At 41.6% G+C, this 20,022-nt stretch overlaps 1 protein-coding gene across 3 annotated transcripts in view; it reads right to left on the bottom strand.

The window, feature by feature from the left end:
* The window catches only part of LOC119744565 (ubiquitin carboxyl-terminal hydrolase 8-like), a 40,726-nt gene extending 29,031 nt beyond the window's left edge, over positions 1-11,695 (bottom strand). The window contains exons 1-5 of one of the 3 annotated variants that reach the window (XM_038220542.1): positions 11,497-11,695; positions 9,069-9,258; positions 4,080-4,224; positions 2,883-2,968; positions 215-363 (exon numbers count right to left, since the gene is read on the bottom strand). In XM_038220542.1, coding sequence (XP_038076470.1) covers positions 215-363; positions 2,883-2,968; positions 4,080-4,224; positions 9,069-9,169 — 481 coding nt within the window. In that variant the 5' untranslated portion in view covers positions 9,170-9,258; positions 11,497-11,695. Of the gene's footprint in view, positions 1-214; positions 364-2,882; positions 2,969-4,079; positions 4,225-9,068; positions 9,259-10,251; positions 10,398-11,496 lie in introns of those variants that run through there. The other 2 variants (XM_038220543.1, XM_038220544.1) reach the window with 2 other exon arrangements.
* Positions 11,696-20,022: the final 8,327 nt, after the last annotated feature.

Raw genomic sequence — 20,022 nt, 5'->3', positions numbered from 1 at the left:
ATAAATGTATGTTAAGTATTTCTCAAGTTATCGCGCTGACAAGATTTATCGGACACACACACCCACCCACGCACGCACACACCCACCCACGGAAGGACAAGGCGGAAACAGTATGCCCCTTCGGCTTCGCCGCGGGGCATAATAAATAATGTACACTGCTTACTAAATAAAAGTTTTAAATAAAAGATGAGGATGAAATAAATAATTTGCTCACCAAAGTCTGTACTTTCAAGAGAAGCATCCTGTCTTAATGCCTCTCCATTTATGTTTGCATCTCTTGGTTTGTCAACACTGTCCTGGGATGCCTGATCTTCAGTCTCAAATTTGGCTTTGATCTCTTCCTCTTCCTTTAGATCCTCATAACTAAAAGAGGAATAGTCAATCAAGCATCTGTACATGATCTTTGCATACATGTTATGTATGTGGTCCATACATCACTGTGACAACATGTCATATACATGCTGAGGCAGGGGGGGGGGGTAACAAATTAATGGATGCCGTTTCATCTTTGCTGAAATCACTTATTGTGATATAAGGCTAGAGTTATATAATGACCTCCTCAGTGACTGCTATCATTACTCTATTAACATCATGGCTACTTGTGCCATGTCCCATTCACATGCTGCCCACACTTTGTGGCACAAGTAATGATATCGGGTACAATGTTGGCCTTGGACTTCCTAATGCTGCATTGTCATGTCATTCACCAGAAGCTAGGTGTTATCAGTACACACACTTGTACATTCATTGTATATTTCATATTTTCAGACGTCCTTTTCACTTGATATGCATCCTCTCTGGTTTGCACATTTTTTAACAGATGACATCATCTATTAACCGTAACATGTACCAGTAAACACAATGCATACTGACATTTATCAAACCCAAAAGATGCATTGTTTTCAAATTAAAACAAATGGACCAACTGGAACAGTCCAAATTTCTTGATTCTTTTTTTCTGCTCTGATGAAAGAATTCTTAAGTTAACTGGGCAGTGTCTGGTGACATAATCGTCTGCCTGATCACCCTACATTTGTAACTCAACAAAAGTGCAGGTCTAGTTTGTATTTGGTTCATTGTAGTCACTTTAGCTGAACCATGCTGTTACTTGGGTCAATATTGGTCAGGTGACCCATAGGTTTGTTAAAAGTACAGCAGGGAAAGTGGAAGGAAAGTTTGACCATTTGTGACCTATTAAACAGCAGAAGGGTTAAAGAAATTGGCTTGCTAGTGGAAATCTGATGATGTCACCATTAAATGATAACTCATGGCAAGATTGAGTTCAGTTTAGGAAAAGATAAGTGGTTTATTCAGCCATGTTACTGAGCATTCCAAGCTAAGTTGTCACATTACTCAAGTTGTGTTCATGTGCCAAAACAGCACCCTGATTTACACATTACAAAAACCATGATGTCACAGTAAAAGAGTACCAAAGTCTGACATCAGCTAGATTTGTTCTGGACCATGTGCTGGTTCGCATCCTGCTGTCTTCACACACTTTAATTGTTAATTCTGAATAGTCGATGTTTAAAAATTTCAATATTTTTTAGAAATTGATTTGCCCCCCCCCCCCCATTTTTATTGTTATATGTTGAATGATTACTCAAGATATGTACTGAAGTACAAAGTAATGCTACAAATTAAGCAGATAATTATTTTAGGTCAATGCTGTCCCAGCTCAGGAGTTTTCAATGGCTTTTCCAGGCTTCCAGCATGTAACTTTGTAGTTGAAACAGAAGAGGAAATTGCCAAGCACACAGAACTTTGTACAATGTTTTTCAGTTTTCTATGCCACTATATTTATAAAAAAAAAAACTTTTACTTTGCCCGAAAGTGTTACAGATCCGGCAGGATCTTGCACAAAAATGCACTCATGATGGCAGCCATGTTTATCGCAAAAAAATGTGTCAGCGCTGCTCTAGTCTTCAATTCAAGCCTGGATGTACCGAACCTTGTTGTACTTCCGTATTGGCCAGCGCACGTTGTACCGGAAAAAAAAAACACTGACCATTACAGAGAATTGTAAATAAGTATACTTCAATGTTTGCAATAAACCCAACCTCGTCCCCATATGCTTGAAGGTCCCTCGCGATCTCCCCATTTATCTACCATTGGAACGAGGTGGACTATCGAGACCCAAAGGTCGGCGATCGAAACAAGGTTAACCAATTACAACGGAACAGCACAAACACGACGGACGACCTCTGAGAGACCGCTGGGTATTTGGGGTTTTCCCCTTTTTCTTTCAGTATTCTTTTTCTATTACTTTAATTAAAAACTGAATTTTGATTTTTCAGTTATTTCCTTTGACCCACTCACACACAATTTCGAAAAACGATCAAATCTTTTAAACACACTATTCTGAATGGCCCCTTAAGCTATGCGCATGAACAAGAATATATGGCACACTGCGGTACTCTGCATGTTTCACCTCCATTCTTCTTTGTTTTCCCTTTTTACTGCCTTACAAAGGAAGCCTGATTTTTTATTAACCATATTTTGGTAGGTATGAACAAAAGCTCATTCTCTTTGGCCTTTTAATCTCCTCAAATTACTCTATTAATTGGAAACAAAAGTGAGTCACTAAACTACATCTTTTTAATTAATGGTACTCTATGAACTTGAAAAGGAACCACTTAAGAGAGTATACATTCCTGTATGTGAAGGGTCCCAAATAAAAGGACCAAATACCAGGGCATTGGTCAACTTTACTTTTATCATTTGCGACTAACCAATGCCAAAGCCATTCATTCTTTATCACTAGCAGAATCTAGTTCCGTGAAGATATTCAATGTAATATAAAGCTGTATGCACTCATGCATAAACATGACTTTAACAAATACATAAAAAGTGATTTACCTGTTGAAATTTTAATTCCTTACCGTTTTATTAGAGATTTTTGAAGAGACTCAGCCTTTTCAATAGCAGGCAAGACATTCTTTATGCCTCCAAGGGAGTCATAATATTCCTGTAACAAACAAACAAAATTCAGTGGTAAATGTTGATTTGTGGAGGTAGGATTGGCTCTGAGGAAACCGAAAACGGAAATGGGTTCATGCAGTGTCTGTATTAGACTGACTTCTATCAACATTGCAACACCACAAATAACCATTATCCCTAACCCACCTCACTCCTCCAAAATCCTCCTGGCGGTTTTGGAGGATTCTAGAGGATTGAGGATGAATGGTGATTGAAGCACATGAGGATTTTGGAGGATTTTGGAGGATTGAGGATGAATGGTGATTGAAGCACAAGAGGATTTTGGAGGATTGAGGATGAATGCATTTTGTGGCAGGACTGTCTGATGATTTTGAAGGATTTGGCGTTGGTTATCCTTCATTTAAACATGAGTGCAAAATTTTGGGATGAGGAGGATTTTGGAGGATTGACGATGAATGCATTTTGAGGCAGGACTGTCTGACAATTTTGAAAAATTTAGGCGGAGTTGCAAAATTTTGGAGGATTTTAGAGGATTGAGGATGGTTCTAAGCAAAAAGGGCCTAGGGGGTTAGGGTTATTAAGGGAATAAATGTGTGCTCGGGAGGTTTTAATCACTTTGTTTAAGACCGCTTGAGTCTGGGTGCTGATAATTACTGTCTAAGGTATTTATGAATACATCTTAATGATCTTATCAATTAATAAAAAACTTAACTTAGGTTGACACTATACTCACTTGATAATAACAGGGATGAGATTGTCAATTTTGAACAAAGTCTGAAATTTGATGAAATTTCTGAAAGACATCTTTCTTTACTACTAATGTCTTTCTCTCAGATTCAAAAAGTCTGATTTCAGATAAAGTCTGAAAAATCGCAAGCCTGAGATAATGAAAAATTCCACAATAGCATGGCAATGAAATAATGTTGCTGATTGTGCATACCTACATCGGGCTACATGTGGGATGACAAGGTTTTTATATACAGGCTTTTTATAGACAATTTCAATTGATTCATGTGTCATTCATTATTCAAATGTTATACACAATTATTATCACCTTCAGAACATGCGTACATGTACATGTTGGATTCATCAATGAATAATGTACAATGTGGTACAGCTGGTAGATATCTTGTACATACCTTATCTGCTTTGTATTCCTTTGCTTTTAATATATACTGTACTAAGCAAGTAAACTTCATGTACAGGACATATGCACGTTCCTCATCCTGATTCCTGTCAGCTTTTTCAGCCTCTTGAAACATCTTATCAGCAGACCGACAGTATCTGCAAGAAAGTAAACCAGTCAGAACTGGTCATAAAACTCACTCTCAACATTTATCACTGGAAAATACAAATCTTTACATCATTTCTTCTTGTAAATATCAAATTTTTAAACACTGCCATTCATTTGATTACAACAAACACTTCTCATATATTTCAAGCCATTGGAACAGGTTCTACAACAGATCATCAACTCTTGTCACATCAAAATACATTCAGACATGTGTGTATATTTTAGGAATGTGTAGACCTATGACACTTAAACATACAGTGTGTGTTTTTAAAATCCAAACTAAAGATGAAATTTCCATTATCTGTCAAGAAGAAATTATAAATACTCGTACTCGTTCACTCATGTTCTGAAGAAAAAAATCTCAATTAAGAAATATTTTTAAAAGACACAGCGTCATGAATTTACACAATATTCATGATTTTTTTGGAGGGTATTTTTTTCAATAAATCTATTGTCAATGTGTCACATACATGTATCTTCAAAATGTTTGTTATAAAGATTAGAGCTGCAAAAGGCCATCCAAGAATGAAATTAGTACAACATACAATGATGGTCTGGAACAATTTAGGGATTTCTTTCATCTTCATCTGTTGTCTTATTCCTTTTTTAAACTTTGCGTTGGTGAGTCTGATTGTTAACTGACTAGAAGATAATATCTATCTCCTCCTTGACATTCTCAGTTTTGATGCTACACAACATCTTTAATGCACACTAATTACCAAATCAATGGTGTAACAAAACTGTAATAAACTCCTCATTTGAATAGTTTGTATGGTTCAAAACCCTAAACTTTTGTTTTTATCCTTCTCAAAAGGGTGTTACGAGGCAATGAATCACAACATCAATGGACTGAGACCTCCTTAATTCAAGACCTTCAAAGTGGCAAGAAAGGGTCTGAGAGCTAAACCTCCTAGAGACCTCCAACACTGGTTTTCAGTGTACATGTACATGTAGGTACCTTTTCTGTAGGGTTTTTTTTCCAACCCAGGCAAGTGGTTTTGAACTTGAAAAGCAAACAGTCACACGTACTGTTTTTGATCCCAAGGTATTATATCTGCAGTGGTATTATACATGTATCTTTTAGTGAAACCCTAACCCTGCAAGACTTCCAGGTCACAATTGCATCCCATGTTGTTTTCAAAATAGGGTCAGTCAATCAGGACTTTTTTTGGGGGGGGGGGGGAAGGGGCCACTTTTATGCTGATTAACCCTTACCCTACTTGACCCTCCAACGCATGCCAATATGTGCCTCAAGAAAATCTCCTATGTTTTTTGCATGGCCCTCCAATATCTGCCATGTCATTTCAAGGGTAACTGGACAGGCACTCCAATACATGCCACAGAGAACAATGAGAGTCCTCTGATAACAAAGTGAGTGCCCCCAGCTGGTCAGTATCAGGCACCCTCCAGGGCCTCCAACTCCTGCCAATTGGAGCCTTCACTGTCAAGATAGTTTATCTGCCAATATACTGCAGCTGGAGGGCATTGGCATAACCAACTGACATGCAGTAAACTACCCTCAGAGAGTAAGGGTTAACTTTAGTGGTGTATTTTACAATGATACCACACCAAATTTGCTCCAAAAAAGTCATCAAATCTTGCCGATAATAAAATTTGTTTAAATTAAAAGAAATATATTTCAGACAGATCGATTTTAAAAGTTGTGATCATTCCCAACGATGCCAACGAACCCAAAACATGAAGCAAGTCAGTTTAACAATATTTTCTATAACATACCGGTACTAATCCTCCAAATCCATTTATTTCTGAAAATTGCAGCAAAAGCAAATATTGTATAAAATATTCCCTTTAAGACCGGTTGGAGTCTGGATGCTGATAATTTGGCAGCTTTGTTGTTACTGAAGAGCTGTTTATCAAGTATATTATATTCAGATTTGAATTCTTGATCCTGATTGGTCGATCCATGGCAACAACAGTGCGATACTAGAGGTTCGCATTTTATGTTACAAACGCAGAGTGGTCGGGTAGACAACTATTTCATTATACATTGTCCAGTTAAGTTATGAATATGTTTATGTCAGAACAAAGATTCTCGAACTTTAACCTTTCCAGAGCAACCACTTATTTTGTACAAAAAATGCGTCTATTAGGGAATGATTAATTTCAGTATACATATTAGGTACACGTTCAAGTTATTTCCGATTTGATGACGTCATCAGTCAAAAAGGGAAGGGAATACTGATTTAGTTCAAGGAGGATACCTGTTTATCATTAGGTAAAAATAACCCATAGAAATATGGACATTTTTAGTGTATGTAGTAATAACACCCAACATCTGGAACTTACAAGTTCGTATCATGTATCGTTTAGGAGAAAAAACGCTGAGAAGTATTGTCCGGAAAAAAACAAAACAAAGAAGATTAATCGGAACAATTCTAGACAGTGGTCGGTTGTGCTCGACCACTCACTTAAATACGTAATCAGACATTGATATCGCTTCTGTGTTTCATGCTACTCCAAGATGTATGTGCCATTCCTCTTGTGTGTACGTATAATAGAGTACCTGCTGAAAAGTTTGCCATCTTTACTGTGCATAAAGTTTGCCTGAAGATAAAGTTGCTCCCATGAACACGAAAAATGTAGTGCGTCTTGCGTTCCACATACCACGAGACCGAACAGACACACTACATTATTCCATGTTCCACTAGCACTCATGGGATGACTATTATTGTTATATCGGGTGCTTGGATACTTTAATTTCATTAGTCGAGTATGGCCACGTGTCAAGTCTATAAAAATGCATGTACAATGGCTAACCTCATACAAATGCACGTTACATGCTCGCTTGCAACTGAGCTACATGCAATGCATGCACAACCGGGTTCGGTCTCATGTCCTGCAGGAAAGCCTGCAGTTACCTGGAGTTACATCGCACTGATTTCATTGCAATCTTCCATGTACATGTATGTGTAATTTCTAACCATTTCAACTTGTCGGGGCGCATACCACCCGAGGCTTCCCCTAGGGGCTATGTGCCCCTCAGGTGTTACAAACGTTATATCAGCAGGGTTCTCCCCACGTACAAACGTGCGTATCGGCCCGATACGCTGGAATTGCGGCCCGATACGCCGACAAAAATGCCGATCACATTTTTCAGCCCCCGATACGCACAATATAATTATTATACAAGCCATTAAAATGCACAACATAATCGTTTCATACACCATTATTTCATCTTGACATGCAAAATCTTGACAAAAATCCCGCATTTCTGATGCATGCGTGATCAAAATGCACACGATGACGGGTCTTTCGCGTCAACCGCCAGCTATATATTAGCGCATACAGCACGGTACACTGGTTCCCTTCGCGTGCTAACAGTATCAATGCTATGATGAAGGACCGGAACCAGTGACTACTGCCTCGTGCGTGCATACATGATGATGATGTCGGCCGAAGTTGGATCGTAAAAACACCAAACAAACATCGATGGAGAAAGAGAATTTCTGCAAATTAATTCACAGAACGTGATCTTTATTTTCTGTGTATGTATTTTCCATTAAAATGACGAGATTGCAAAGCTCGAACTTGTGGCGAAACATCGTAGCGTGCTTCTTAGAAGCAGTAGGGCCGTACACAGTGCAGTAATGCACACTGATACTGCGCGATGTACGGCCGGCCAGACTGAATGTTGGCAGTGCCAGGGGCCGTGATCGATGTACGTTAAGCATAGTGGAATCAACCTCCTCAAATATATTTTTAATTAGGTGAGGCAAGTTTTAATCACTTCTGATGGTCAGTCTTGATAATTTTCGTGGTGCAAAGGAAAATAATCCAGGCACAAAACTACATGATTCCTTGTTCAATATGCTCCATTCAATCATGTGTTTTTATTCCTCCATGATTCAATCAGCAGCCCAAAAAAATGGCGAAATAATTTTTCCGACCTACCGACGCTATTTTGAAAGCCATGTAGTCGGAAGCAAAAGTGATTTTTTTTCTTCACCTTAATTTCTTAATTTGAAACTTGCTTGTAAATATAATCCATACTTTCTAGATCAAGAAGGTTTAACACAGGTTTAGAAATGTTGATTTTTTTTTTTGAAGTTAAAAACGTTGATATTTTTTTTCTCTAATTACAAAAAATATCACAAGATCTCCTCTAAATTTTAAGGAAAAATCTTCCTTAAAGACTCCCCAGATTTGCTCTAAAATGCACCAGAGAGCCTCTAAAGTTCAAAATTTTTCGGGGCCCTTAAGCGGGCCCCGAACCCCACGCCGTGGCTTCGCAGGTTGGTGAATCACAACAAAACTTCCCCCACAGGTTTGAAAAAATCCTGGGGAGAACCCTGATCAGACATCACACTAGTCAACAAATGTTAAATATTATCAGCAAATTTCAGACCAAAACTACCCATAATCAATATTTGTGGAGGATGAAAGAAGAGAGTTGCATAATATACATGTATCTTCTGAGATAAGGCAAAAAAAAAAAATACTCGGTCGCTGGTCAGCGCGCGCGTCGATTTTAATCATGCGCGTCAACCTTGTTTTTTTCTTCAAATTAACACGGAAGCTACAACAGCACCCTCTATTGCTGCACCTCCTCAAATTTTTGTACCAAGGAGCACCAAGGATTCAAGGAATGGGGAAATTGCACCAAGGCAAATGATAAAGGGTACCAAGGCAAATTATGGAGGACACCAATGTATAATGAGGACACAAAAAAGCAAAATAGTACACACCTTGACTGTACAATTCAAGCTTGAAAAAAAAAAGCCACCAAAAAAAAAAAAAAAACCGCGTCGCCGCATCAATTTCGTAACTTCGGTCTGACCAGAGACCGAATATTTTTTTTTTGGCCTAAACTTACATTTTTATTTTTGTGTTTCTGTCGGTATCAACCTGTGCCTTTAGGTTGAGTTCTTGCATCGACTTGGCGATATACAGCTCCTTCTTCTGTTTGACAGGCATGGTGATATGGATTGAAACTGCCGCCTCCTTAGATATCCTCAGAGCAAGTCACTGCATCAGGGCAATCTACACCTGGTCAGCTTTGTCATCTGTAGTGAAGAAAACCAATACACATTTAATACAATGTATGTAGACTGGTTTCCATGCAGGAACAGCAGACATGGCAGATGGTCATAGGTGCCTCGTGCCTACTCACAAGAGCCACTAGTGATGGTGACAGTTCATAAACACATTGGTTCACGCAGAGTGATTAATGCAAGACTTGTGCAATGGCTTACACGTGTCTGCTTTTACTCTGTCTCTCTCTTTCAACACTGAGGGGCTACTTTTGCAGCGCGTCCAAAGATGAGTAAAAACAAAGTTGTATGAGAGTCAATGTACGTTCTCATTGCTAATCAAATTAGACAGCTGGACTTCAATTAACAATTGTTGACTGCTGTAACTCTCTCTCACGTGATGGGCACGTGTGGACTAGCGGTGGAGCACAGGATTCGTGATTGAGAGGTTGTGGGTTCACAACCTCTCATGCATGTTGTGCCCTTGAGTAAGGCGCTTTACCTCAATTACTCCTCTCAACCCAGGTGTTAAATGGGTACCGGCATTATTCAATGCTGGGAAGGTAACAAACTCACTGTGGAGGAGGTGTGGCGATCCCCCCACAGCAGCATATGAGTCTGGCCCAATCGCTAATGAAAAAGAGATGGGCACTCCGTTCCTGTGAACACAGGTTCGTCCCCCTTTACCTTTACACCTGACTGCTGTGATGTGGGATATGACGTGTTAAACACCCGAGGGGCGCACAGCACATGAGGCGAAGCCGAGGGTGCTATGCGCCCCTCATCACAGCATATATCCCACATCACAGCAGTCAACAATTGTTTTGTTGTACCTCTGTCTTGGATTCTTTGGATATGATGAGGGGCACATAGCAACTGAGGTGTTCAAAACGTCATATATCCCACATCACAGCAGTCAACAATTGTTTTGTTATGTATCTGTCTTGGATTCTTTGGATATGATGTGAAATCACGAAAACAAACAGCATTAAACACAGTAATCATGACAATTGAACGTCAACTCACATGCATGGCGGGTGCTCGAAACAGCTGATCGTCTGCTAATAATTCGCTGCTCCCACCCATGTGTGAAAACATGGTGAAAGTAGCATGGGTACCAACGATACAAGCGTTCCACATTACACTGTCATAGTCATAGTCACATTACAAAGTCATAGCACATTCCCTGTTGGACTGCTGAATGTATGAGGTATGTAAATGAACTCTGGGGTGGGATATTAGAGGTGAAAATAAACAATATTTGAAAGGCCCTTTTTTTTAGGGTCTCTTCTTGCTACCACATTCTAACGAACAGGTTATGCCTCCAGCGCTACATGTGAATGAATATGAGCATGTCAGCTGGAGTTACTCAAGCTATGCTCAAGCTAATTGTAAAGGTGATTTTTGAGCAATAAAAAATATTTTTGACTAATTTGATCAAAACAAAACAGGACTGGGCCCTACACTTCACGATCGCCACTAAAAACTATGCTGAAAAAGAGTGAACATGAAGTGACCGAGCTAGGTCTATGAATATGATGAAAAAAAGTTGTAGGGCCTAGCAAAACAAACTACTGTGACTGAGTGACTGAGTGTGAGTCCGTGTCTTGGACTGTTCGTTCTCAAGTCTCACTCTCATGTTATTATTAAGGTAGTGGATATTTTGTCGGAGGTAATGCCGGCAAACTAACGTTTACTAAAGGTTTGCCGGCGGCAATCCATATCAACAGAGGGCGCTGTACTCTTTAAGATAGGGCTGAATTATAATATGTATTAAATTCTCATCAAAGTTGTGTAGCACAAGCGGTGCAGTGGATAAGCAATTGCTCTAGTGAGTGGGATGTCCCGAGTTCGAATCCTGATCCTCGCCACATTTTTAAGGTTTTTTTTTCCATCCCCAAATAAATAAGAATATTCTTCTTTTATTATTTTAACAATAACATGTCTCAAACATTTTATTGCAGAGTATTACATTTTCTGATTCAGATTTGTGGCTCTGGAGGATTTTTTTTAAAAGGGAAATAAAGTCCGAAATTATAAAATGGTCTGAATCCCATCTTGTGAATACGAGGTTACAACGATGATATTGGCATGGAGCCAGACTAAAATTTGTCACCGGAAAATGTTGGAGTACAAAAAAAACAGTAACTGCGCATGTTCAGTGCATATCCGGCAAACTAACGTTTACTGAAGGTTTGCCGTCTCCGGCAAAATATCCACTGCCTATTATTAATAATGTAAACGGGGTCCTAAAACTACACGATTAGTCACCATGGCAGGACGTACGGTGGGAGAAGTAGAAATGGAGGTGCGTACGTAGTCAAGTTCATCCACAGCTTCCCAAACAGCAAGGAAAACAGATTTTCCTGTGTGTAATTTGTACTTGTACGCGATGGCGTCATTAAGTTAGGCAACTAGGCCAAGTTCGGGCAAGGACCATTAGTCGACTAGTGGTTGATTTGTGACGTACCTTACGCCTGCGCACTGATAGCAACGTGCGAACGTCTCTAGTCAAACGCTGGTCAAAATGTCATCGCAAACTTTCTGGATCCTGGCTCTCTGCTTGCGTTATGAATGCGCGCGGCTATTGGTTACCAGCGAAGCAACCAACCCCAGTAGGCTGGTTCCAAATAGTCGACTTGCGTAGTCAACCATCGTCGACTAGACAGAGTTCGGGCAAACGTTAGTTAACCATTGGTCATGGGCGTTTTCGAATCCCTGTTCTTGACAACACCCGGGTTAACCCGACACGAGAACAGCGGTCTCGAACGTGACGAACAGACCCGAGAGGGCGTTCGCGGATCGATTTTTTCACTCCCCGGTTGATGGAGGGTTCGGCGAGGTGCAGCTTGAACAAAATGGCGGACTGTGCAGATTCACTGCGCAATAGTCGTAGCCTTGTTTTGTGCTTCTTTTTTGTTGTTGCTAATACCCTAATGATTGGAATAAGAATACCATTATAATGCAGGTCTGCAATTTCATCCCCGCATGTCCGGTTTTGCAACAGTTGTCCTCGTTCATTTGGAATAGGCCTAAGTACAAATTCAGACGATTGTCGGCCATTTTGCATTGCTTTTATATCGATGCGACACGCACCCGCGCGTTCGTAACAACCAGTTCGAGAACACGTTCTCGTGTTACACGCGTGTTGTCAAGAACAGGGATTCGAAAACGCCCCTGGGTCCTACTAAAGCGCGTCAACAAGCGTCAACAAGCGTCAACAAGTTTTAGTAGTCTTTAAGTGCGCGTCAACAAATTTTTTGTAGGCTTTTGAACAATAAAAACAGCTTTATATGGTAGAAAAAGCAATAATGAACATCTTCTGCATATCAATTAAAGTTAAAATTATTTTAAAACTTGGTTTTTTGAACGCGAAATGTATGACGAATTTGTCGATAAAAGTAGGCCGCCATCTTGTTTGGATGGCGCTGTAGACTTCGCGCATGCGTAGTATGGCTCTTTACACTTCACGCATGCGTAGTACGGCTAGCTACACATAAACAAGATGGCGGCCTACTTTTATCGACAAATTCGTCGTACATTTCGCGTTCAAAAAACCAAGTTTTAAAATAATTTTAACTTTAATTGATATGCAGAAGATGTTCATTATTGCTTTTTCTACCATATAAAGCTGTTTTTATTGTTCAAAAGCCTATAAAAAATTTGTTGACGCGCACTTAACGACTACTAAAACTTGTTGACGCTTGTTGACGCTTGTTGACGCGCTTTAGTAGGACCGATAGTCCTTGCGCGAACTTGGCCAAAACTGGAAGGGCGCCCCTAGCGTTGAGTAGGTAAACGCGTGCTACAATTTTGGGTGTAAAAATAATGCTAGCGCCTTGTGGGGTGTCGGATACGGAAGCGTATTTAGGACATGACCGAAAATATTTTTTTAGGCCCACTACTTCGCCCGGGCGGATTACTATTTCGCCCGGGCGGATTACTATTTCGCCCGGGCGGATTAGCATTTCGCCCGGGCGGATAACTAATTCGCCCGGGCAGATTACTAATTCTCCCGGCCGGTGTGGCAGGTAATTCTGTCCCCCGGTAAAAGTGTCCGGGGGGACACTGGAATTACCTAGGTAAAAGTGTCCTCCCTGGCCCGTTAATTCTGTCCCCCTCCAGGTAATTCTGTCCCCTCCAGGTAATTCTGTCCCCCAGTTTTTTTTGTCCTCCTCTTTTGAAACCCAAAAGGTTATCGTTTTGATGAATTCACTCTACAAGGTATACATTTTGGACTTTTAGTCTGCCCTTCATGAATATAAAAAATATTTAATTTAGTCTATTAGATGATACGTGAACACAATGTTTCGATTCGGAGTACGGTGAAGTCTATCGCGATTCTACCGCGATAGGCCAACACAGCGGCGATGCATGGCGATGGCCCTCGTCGCATTGATACAACGTCTCCTTGGATTAACGAAATTTCCTATTGGACGAATTTCCATTGTAGAGGGAGACGCATATATATACACATGTCGAATGTGTAATCATAGCCTCAAATCTTGCAGCATGTACTGGCGCGTGCAACACGCTGCTGCTCTTATTACATACTGCATGGGGACACATTTACCAGGGGGACACTTTCACCGTTGGGCAGGGGGACATTTTTACCTGGAGGGGGACAAATTTACCTAGGTAAAAGTGTCCCCCGGACACATTTACAGGGTCACGATCATTTACATTTACCGGGCCGCCAGTAATTGGAAAATTCCTAGCTGATAAACAGTGATGATAGTATCTCAGCCAATGAAATGAGCCAGTTCCTGGCAAATAAAAACGCAATTGGTTGATTTCATCACGGACCGTCTGCTTTCATGAATATAGCCGTGTCCGCACTGGACTTTTTTTTTGGAAGGTTTTACCGAGACGATAGTAAAATGAGAAATGGTCAAATGTGACCACTGTCCGCACTTGGACTTTCGACACGGGAAAATTTACCCAGACCGCGTGGGAGAAGTAACCGAGCTGTCACAGTGTCAGTATAATTACTCACCGTACACAGAAAACAAATTGCCGATGACATTTTCAGCCGCCGATACGCACGGTAATATTACACACGCCATTTGCATGCACAACATAATCGTTTACACGATATTATTTCATCTTGACACGCTAAATCTTGACGAAAAGGCCTGTAATTCTGACGCATTTGTGATGCACGTCGTCGAAGCCATGCCGCTGTACGATGTTCCGTGCGGCAGCAGTGCCATCAGTATTCGTTGGTTCCCATCGCATGCTTACAGAATCGAAGCTATGATGTGGGCCAGGAACCAGTGACTACGGCCTACGTGCGGTACCGGACCATGATGTTCCGTGCATGACTACAGTAGCGTATCAGGACAAATTTGGATCGTAGAAAAAAACATACATCGGTGGAGAAAGAGAATTTCCGCAAATTAATTCTCAGAACGTGATCTCTCTTCTCTGTGTATGTATTTGTCCGTTGAAATATATATTTTAACGAGATTTTACCGCTCGGACTTGATGATACACGGCGCAGCGTGTTTCTACAAAATGTTCGGCCACACGTGCACTGAGGTTCTTGCGGTCTCTGTATGCATAACATGGCGCTCGGGCCGGAAGTACGCTTTCCTGAGCCGCTTTTACCGACTCGCACTGTCCGCACTGGACTTATCGTCTCGGGAAAAGTGACCTGGTCAGTTTTCCTGGGCGCGTGGGAAGTTTTCCTGGGCAGCAGTTGGCCAGTAAAAGTAACCGCTGGACTCAGGAAAAGTAACCGAGAGGAAAACGTCCTAGGCTGTCCGCACTGGACTTAAAATGGGAAAAGTACCCATAGTCTCGGTTAGTTTGACCAAAAAAAAGTCCAGTGCGGACGTTCTTTGGAGCGATTACCAATAATGCTGGAATTCCTAGCTATCTGAGCCACAGGTGCATGCTGCATGGCAGCGTGTCCATTAATTATCACATTCCAACCTGGTTGCCTAGAAATACTGTTGCTAGGAGGCTCCAAGCCCCTGTGATGCATGGATGGGAGCTAACGGTTGCGTAGCCAGAAATCTTGTATGTGATTATTTTTCTCGCAGCATGCAGAAAACTAGTAGCTCAAGAGTGCTGCCGCTGTTGGGAAATTTGTGCAGGCAAAGTTTTTCACATTTTGGAATTTGGATGCAGTTTGCATTTCCGTTTAATAAAAGGTGTTTAAAAAAAATTTTTTAAAAATCGGAGCTTAAAAAAATGCTCATTCGACTGCATGACACCAAGCAGATATCAGTCAATGATTTTCGCTGCGGCAATTAGTGAATCTTTTGGGATTGTTTTTAAGCCAATAAAATAGATGAGATTCATTTTTTTACATGTAACGGCTGGGGCGAAGTGGGGCTGGGGCGAAGTGGGGATGGGGCAAAGTGGGGATGGGGTGAAGTGGGAATGGGGCGAAGTGGGGATGGGGCGAAGTGGTTAGGGGAGAAGTGACATGGGGCGAAGTGGAAATGGGGCGAAGTGTCCGACATTCGCCTTGTGAGGCCAGAAGAAAAGATGACGAAATGAATAAATGAAGACACGATTAAAGAGTTAAATGAACGGATGAATGACGAAAAGGGGGATAAAAGACCTGTTAGTGAAATATAATTAGTGTACATAGTTATTTGGGAAGGTTAGACCATGGAGGTAGAATTAGACTGGGCATCGCCATCATGCGAGTAAGCCACGCCCCTTCCACAATACGTTAAGTTTTGTTTGTCTTAGTATGTCACAAGCTGTGAAATTGCTCATCTGCAATCGCAGAGTCGACATAACATTCAGGCAATTCCATGGGCAGCGGCGGCGGAACGGTTTTCAAACTGGGGGGGGGGGGGGGGGGGGGATCACCAAAAAGGGGCACTTGCACATCCGTGCTGAAATGTCGACACGGTTTTTTCACCGGACACTTGGCCTCCGTAAAATCAAATGTGGGGGGGGGGGGGGGGGGGGGGAGAGGCAGGGAATGTTCCAATGCCGTCACAATCCAAACGGCTGTCCTCACTTCTCTCTTCGATCCACCTGCAAAGAAACAAAAGGTATAAGAAAGCAGCTCTGGCCGGGGAGGACTCTGTCGAAATCGACAAAGCAGTAAGTGAATTACGGACAGCAAGGGGAAGGAGAAGACCGACTGGAGAGGTCTTACAACCCTTCGAACAGCTGTACGCCGACCATGATGCCGGCACTGCCGTGGGCGAAAAACTGGCCTCAGTCGTCGGCAAAATGCTGCGACGCAAGGCCGCCGACGAAAAGATCGGCATGAAACTTAAGGACTACAAACGTCCTGCAAACATTCCACAATTTGAATGCACACGAGTAAACCCTGAAATATGAGCGTCACTCAAGTCCAAAACTCGATCAACAGATACATGTATCAAGTTCCAGAAGGTACAGCAGGCTCTTCTTAAGGCCACAGTGCCCATAAATCTCCGACGCAGAGAACTCATAAAACCAGACCTCAACCAACAATTTGGAGCCTCTGATCTGCACAAGTGCCAGTCACAGAGTTGCTTTTTGAGGAATACTTGCCCCAACAGAGCAAGAACATCCAAGAGACTAACAAACTTGGTCAGTCATCGTTTTGGCTCAGGGTACAACCCGGGACAAAAGGACAACACATTTCGAGGGCGCAATGAGAGACGCCAACATTACCAGGGGAAAGGTTTAAACTACCAACGCCCCAACTGGCACAAGGGCACTATACCAGAAACAGAAGCCAGTTTCCACTACGTCCAAGCGAACGACTTAAACCCAACGGTAAGGCCCAAAAAAAGGTCTCCGGTTCCTGGTATGGAGCTTGTCCAAAAAGTGGTGCGGCGACGCGGCTTTTTTTTTTTTTTACCCGACTTTTTTGCTTCAAATGTCGGCTGATGACTGCAAATGGTGCCCGACTAAACTTAGTGCAAATATATGGGAGTCCAGAAAGGCCACATAAAGCTTATTCTCGATCATAACCCCATCTAAAAACACGTTAAAATTGTGCAGCAGCAGGATTCCAGTCAAACCAGTGAGTTTGGCGGTTTTGAGACATCATCTTTCATTGAAAAAAAACCTTTTTCATTTTGCCGACGCGCATGGCTACGGCGAAGCGCGCGCATACCAGAAACCGGAGACTTTTTTTTTTGGCCTAAGCGTTCACAAATGTGATATTGTTCTTAAAACGGCAGGTAAACTCGCACACTTGTCGCCAAATGGCGAGAGCTCAATAATGATCTCTGGATTCTCCACACCATCCAAAATTATCGTATCGAATTCGAAAAATGGCCTTTGGAAAATGGCCATCATATCACTCAAAATTGAGAAAATGCTCCAAAAGGGAGCCATTGTTGAGACATGCCACAGTGATGGCGAATTTATATCCAACATTTTTCTCAGACCCAAAAAGGACGGGTCATTCCGGCCCATAATTAATCTTAGAGGGCTGAATGCATTTGTACAATATACGCATTTCAAAATGGAAACCATTCAATCAGCATTGCAGCTAATCCGTCCTAAATGCTTCATGGCATCAATTGACTTAAAGGACGCATACTTTTCAGTGCCTTTAGCCAGAGAACACAGAAAATTCCTGCGCTTTGTCTGGCGTACAACAGTGTACGAGTTTACGTGCCTACCTTTCGGGCTCTCATGCGCTCCACGTGTATTTACCAAGGTAATGAAACCTTTTAACAGCGTCTTTAAGGCGCATGAGTCTTGTGATTACATAGACGACTCGTTACTATTTGGTACAAATTTGAAAGAATGCTTAGACAATGTTCAAGCAAGAATAATGTTCACTGAAGCGCTTGGTTTCACAATCAATACCGATAAATCTGTAACCCCACCTTCCGATGAAATCACATTTCTCTGTTTTGTGTTGAACTCGGTTCACATGACAATTTCTATACCGCCTTCTAAGGCTAGCCATGTAATTGACATGATAACTAAACTACATGTACTTGCAGCCAGCCGCCCACAAATCCGGGAGGTTGCGCAGGTGATTGGTCTGCTAGTTTCTTGTGAAATAGCAGTCCCATACGGCACTCTATTCAGAAGAGTCTTAGAAAATGATAAGAAACATTACTAACTATTTGGAATTGAAAGCATGTTTTCTTGCCCTTGAGGCATTTTTCTCGAGTGAAAGAAACACTCGCATTCATGTGAAATCCGATAACACCACGGTAGTGGCATACATACAACATTTTCGTGGGTCACAATCCCAATCACTCAATATGTTGACTAGACAGATCTGGCAATGGTGCATTGAAATTTGGCTCACTGCCTCGCATTTACCGGGCACAGAAAACACTGTGGCCGATTTTGCGTCCCGTCATTTTCATGAAGACCTTGAGTGGAAACTTAATCCTGGCATTTTTAAAAGAATCACAGAAAAATTCTTTGTGCCCGATATTGACTTGTTTGCCTTACGGCTTAACCATCAGGTATGCCGATACGCATCATGGCACCCAGAACCAGGGGCTATGATGCATTCACACTGAACTGGGAACAGTTTCGGTTCTATACATTTCCACCTTTTTGCCTAATTGGCAAAGTTCTCACTAAAATTGAATATGAGAATGCATGTGGGTTACTGATTGTCCCTTTATGACACACGCAGTCTTGGTTTCCAAAAATGCTTAAACTTTTGGCTCAACCACCAGTTATATTGCCAATGCAATCTGATTTACTTTCTCTCCCTTGTTCAGATCATAGACTGCATCCCTTGCGGGATCATCTACGACTGGTAGCATGCCTATTGTCAGGGAAACACTCAGACAGCAGGGCATATCAGGAAGGGCTACCGATGTCATCATCGCCCGGTTCTGGCGAACTTCTACCCAGAGCTGCTATACAGAACGGCGCTGGGCACATGGCTTCAGTTCTGTGCTCGCACATAAACGAATCCAACTCGAGCATAAGTCACATCTGTAATTGCCTGCCTGAATGAACAATTTCATAATGGTTCACAATACAGCAGCCTGAACACTCTGAAAAGTGCGTTATTATACAAATAACGAATGTTTGTGAGTGCGATGGTAAGAATAATTTCATGAGGTGACAGATTGAATGTTCTATTCCACGAGGCGAAGCCGAGTGGAATAGAACATTCAATCTGTCACCGAATGAAATGATTCTTTCCATCGCACGAACGTAAAACATTCGTTATTTGTTTTATACAACACCTGAATAAATTCTCGTCATATGATTGGTAAATTATAAACTACAATTTATTTTGATTTTAAAGATGTTGAACTACCCCTTCACGAAAATGTTTGAACCCAACGCTGTAGCGCTGGCTCTTTGGAACAATACGCGCTACGCTGAACGCGCACACCAGCATGCATTTTGCACGCAAATACCGCGTCATGGAACAAGCGCAAAGTGAAACGGTATAACGCATGGGTATAACGCATGGTCGCACCGTGCTTTATACCGAATAATAATATGTCACGTGATCTACAATTCACCAATCAGATGACGGGGATTTATTCAGGTGTTGTATAATAGCTGTGGTGCTTCCCAAGAGTGGAATCACCGTGGGATCGCACCCACTCGTCAAACGGTTTTTGACTGGCGCGTTCAACTTGCGCATGGGATGTGACTGTGGTATTAAATTACCTTAAAAGTCTAGGGCCAAATAATAGCCTTACCCTTAAGGACCTAACAATGAAACTGGTCATGCTTTTATCCCTGATTTCAGGTCAGCGTTGTCAAACACTAAAACTAGTAAAGCAGGGACTAAAACTAGTAAAGCAGGGAAAGCTCATGTGAACGTTGTATCAGAGGCTTATCCTCATGACAACTTGCTTTGTGTAATGCGTGTTCTGAAAACTTACC

The sequence above is a fragment of the Patiria miniata genome, unplaced genomic scaffold (genome assembly GCF_015706575.1).
Source record: "Patiria miniata isolate m_02_andy unplaced genomic scaffold, ASM1570657v1 HiC_scaffold_7, whole genome shotgun sequence".
In the NCBI taxonomy this organism is placed as follows: domain Eukaryota; kingdom Metazoa; phylum Echinodermata; class Asteroidea; order Valvatida; family Asterinidae; genus Patiria; species Patiria miniata.
Note: the sequence above shows the minus strand (reverse complement) of the source record. Positions and strands in the feature narration are given on the sequence as shown.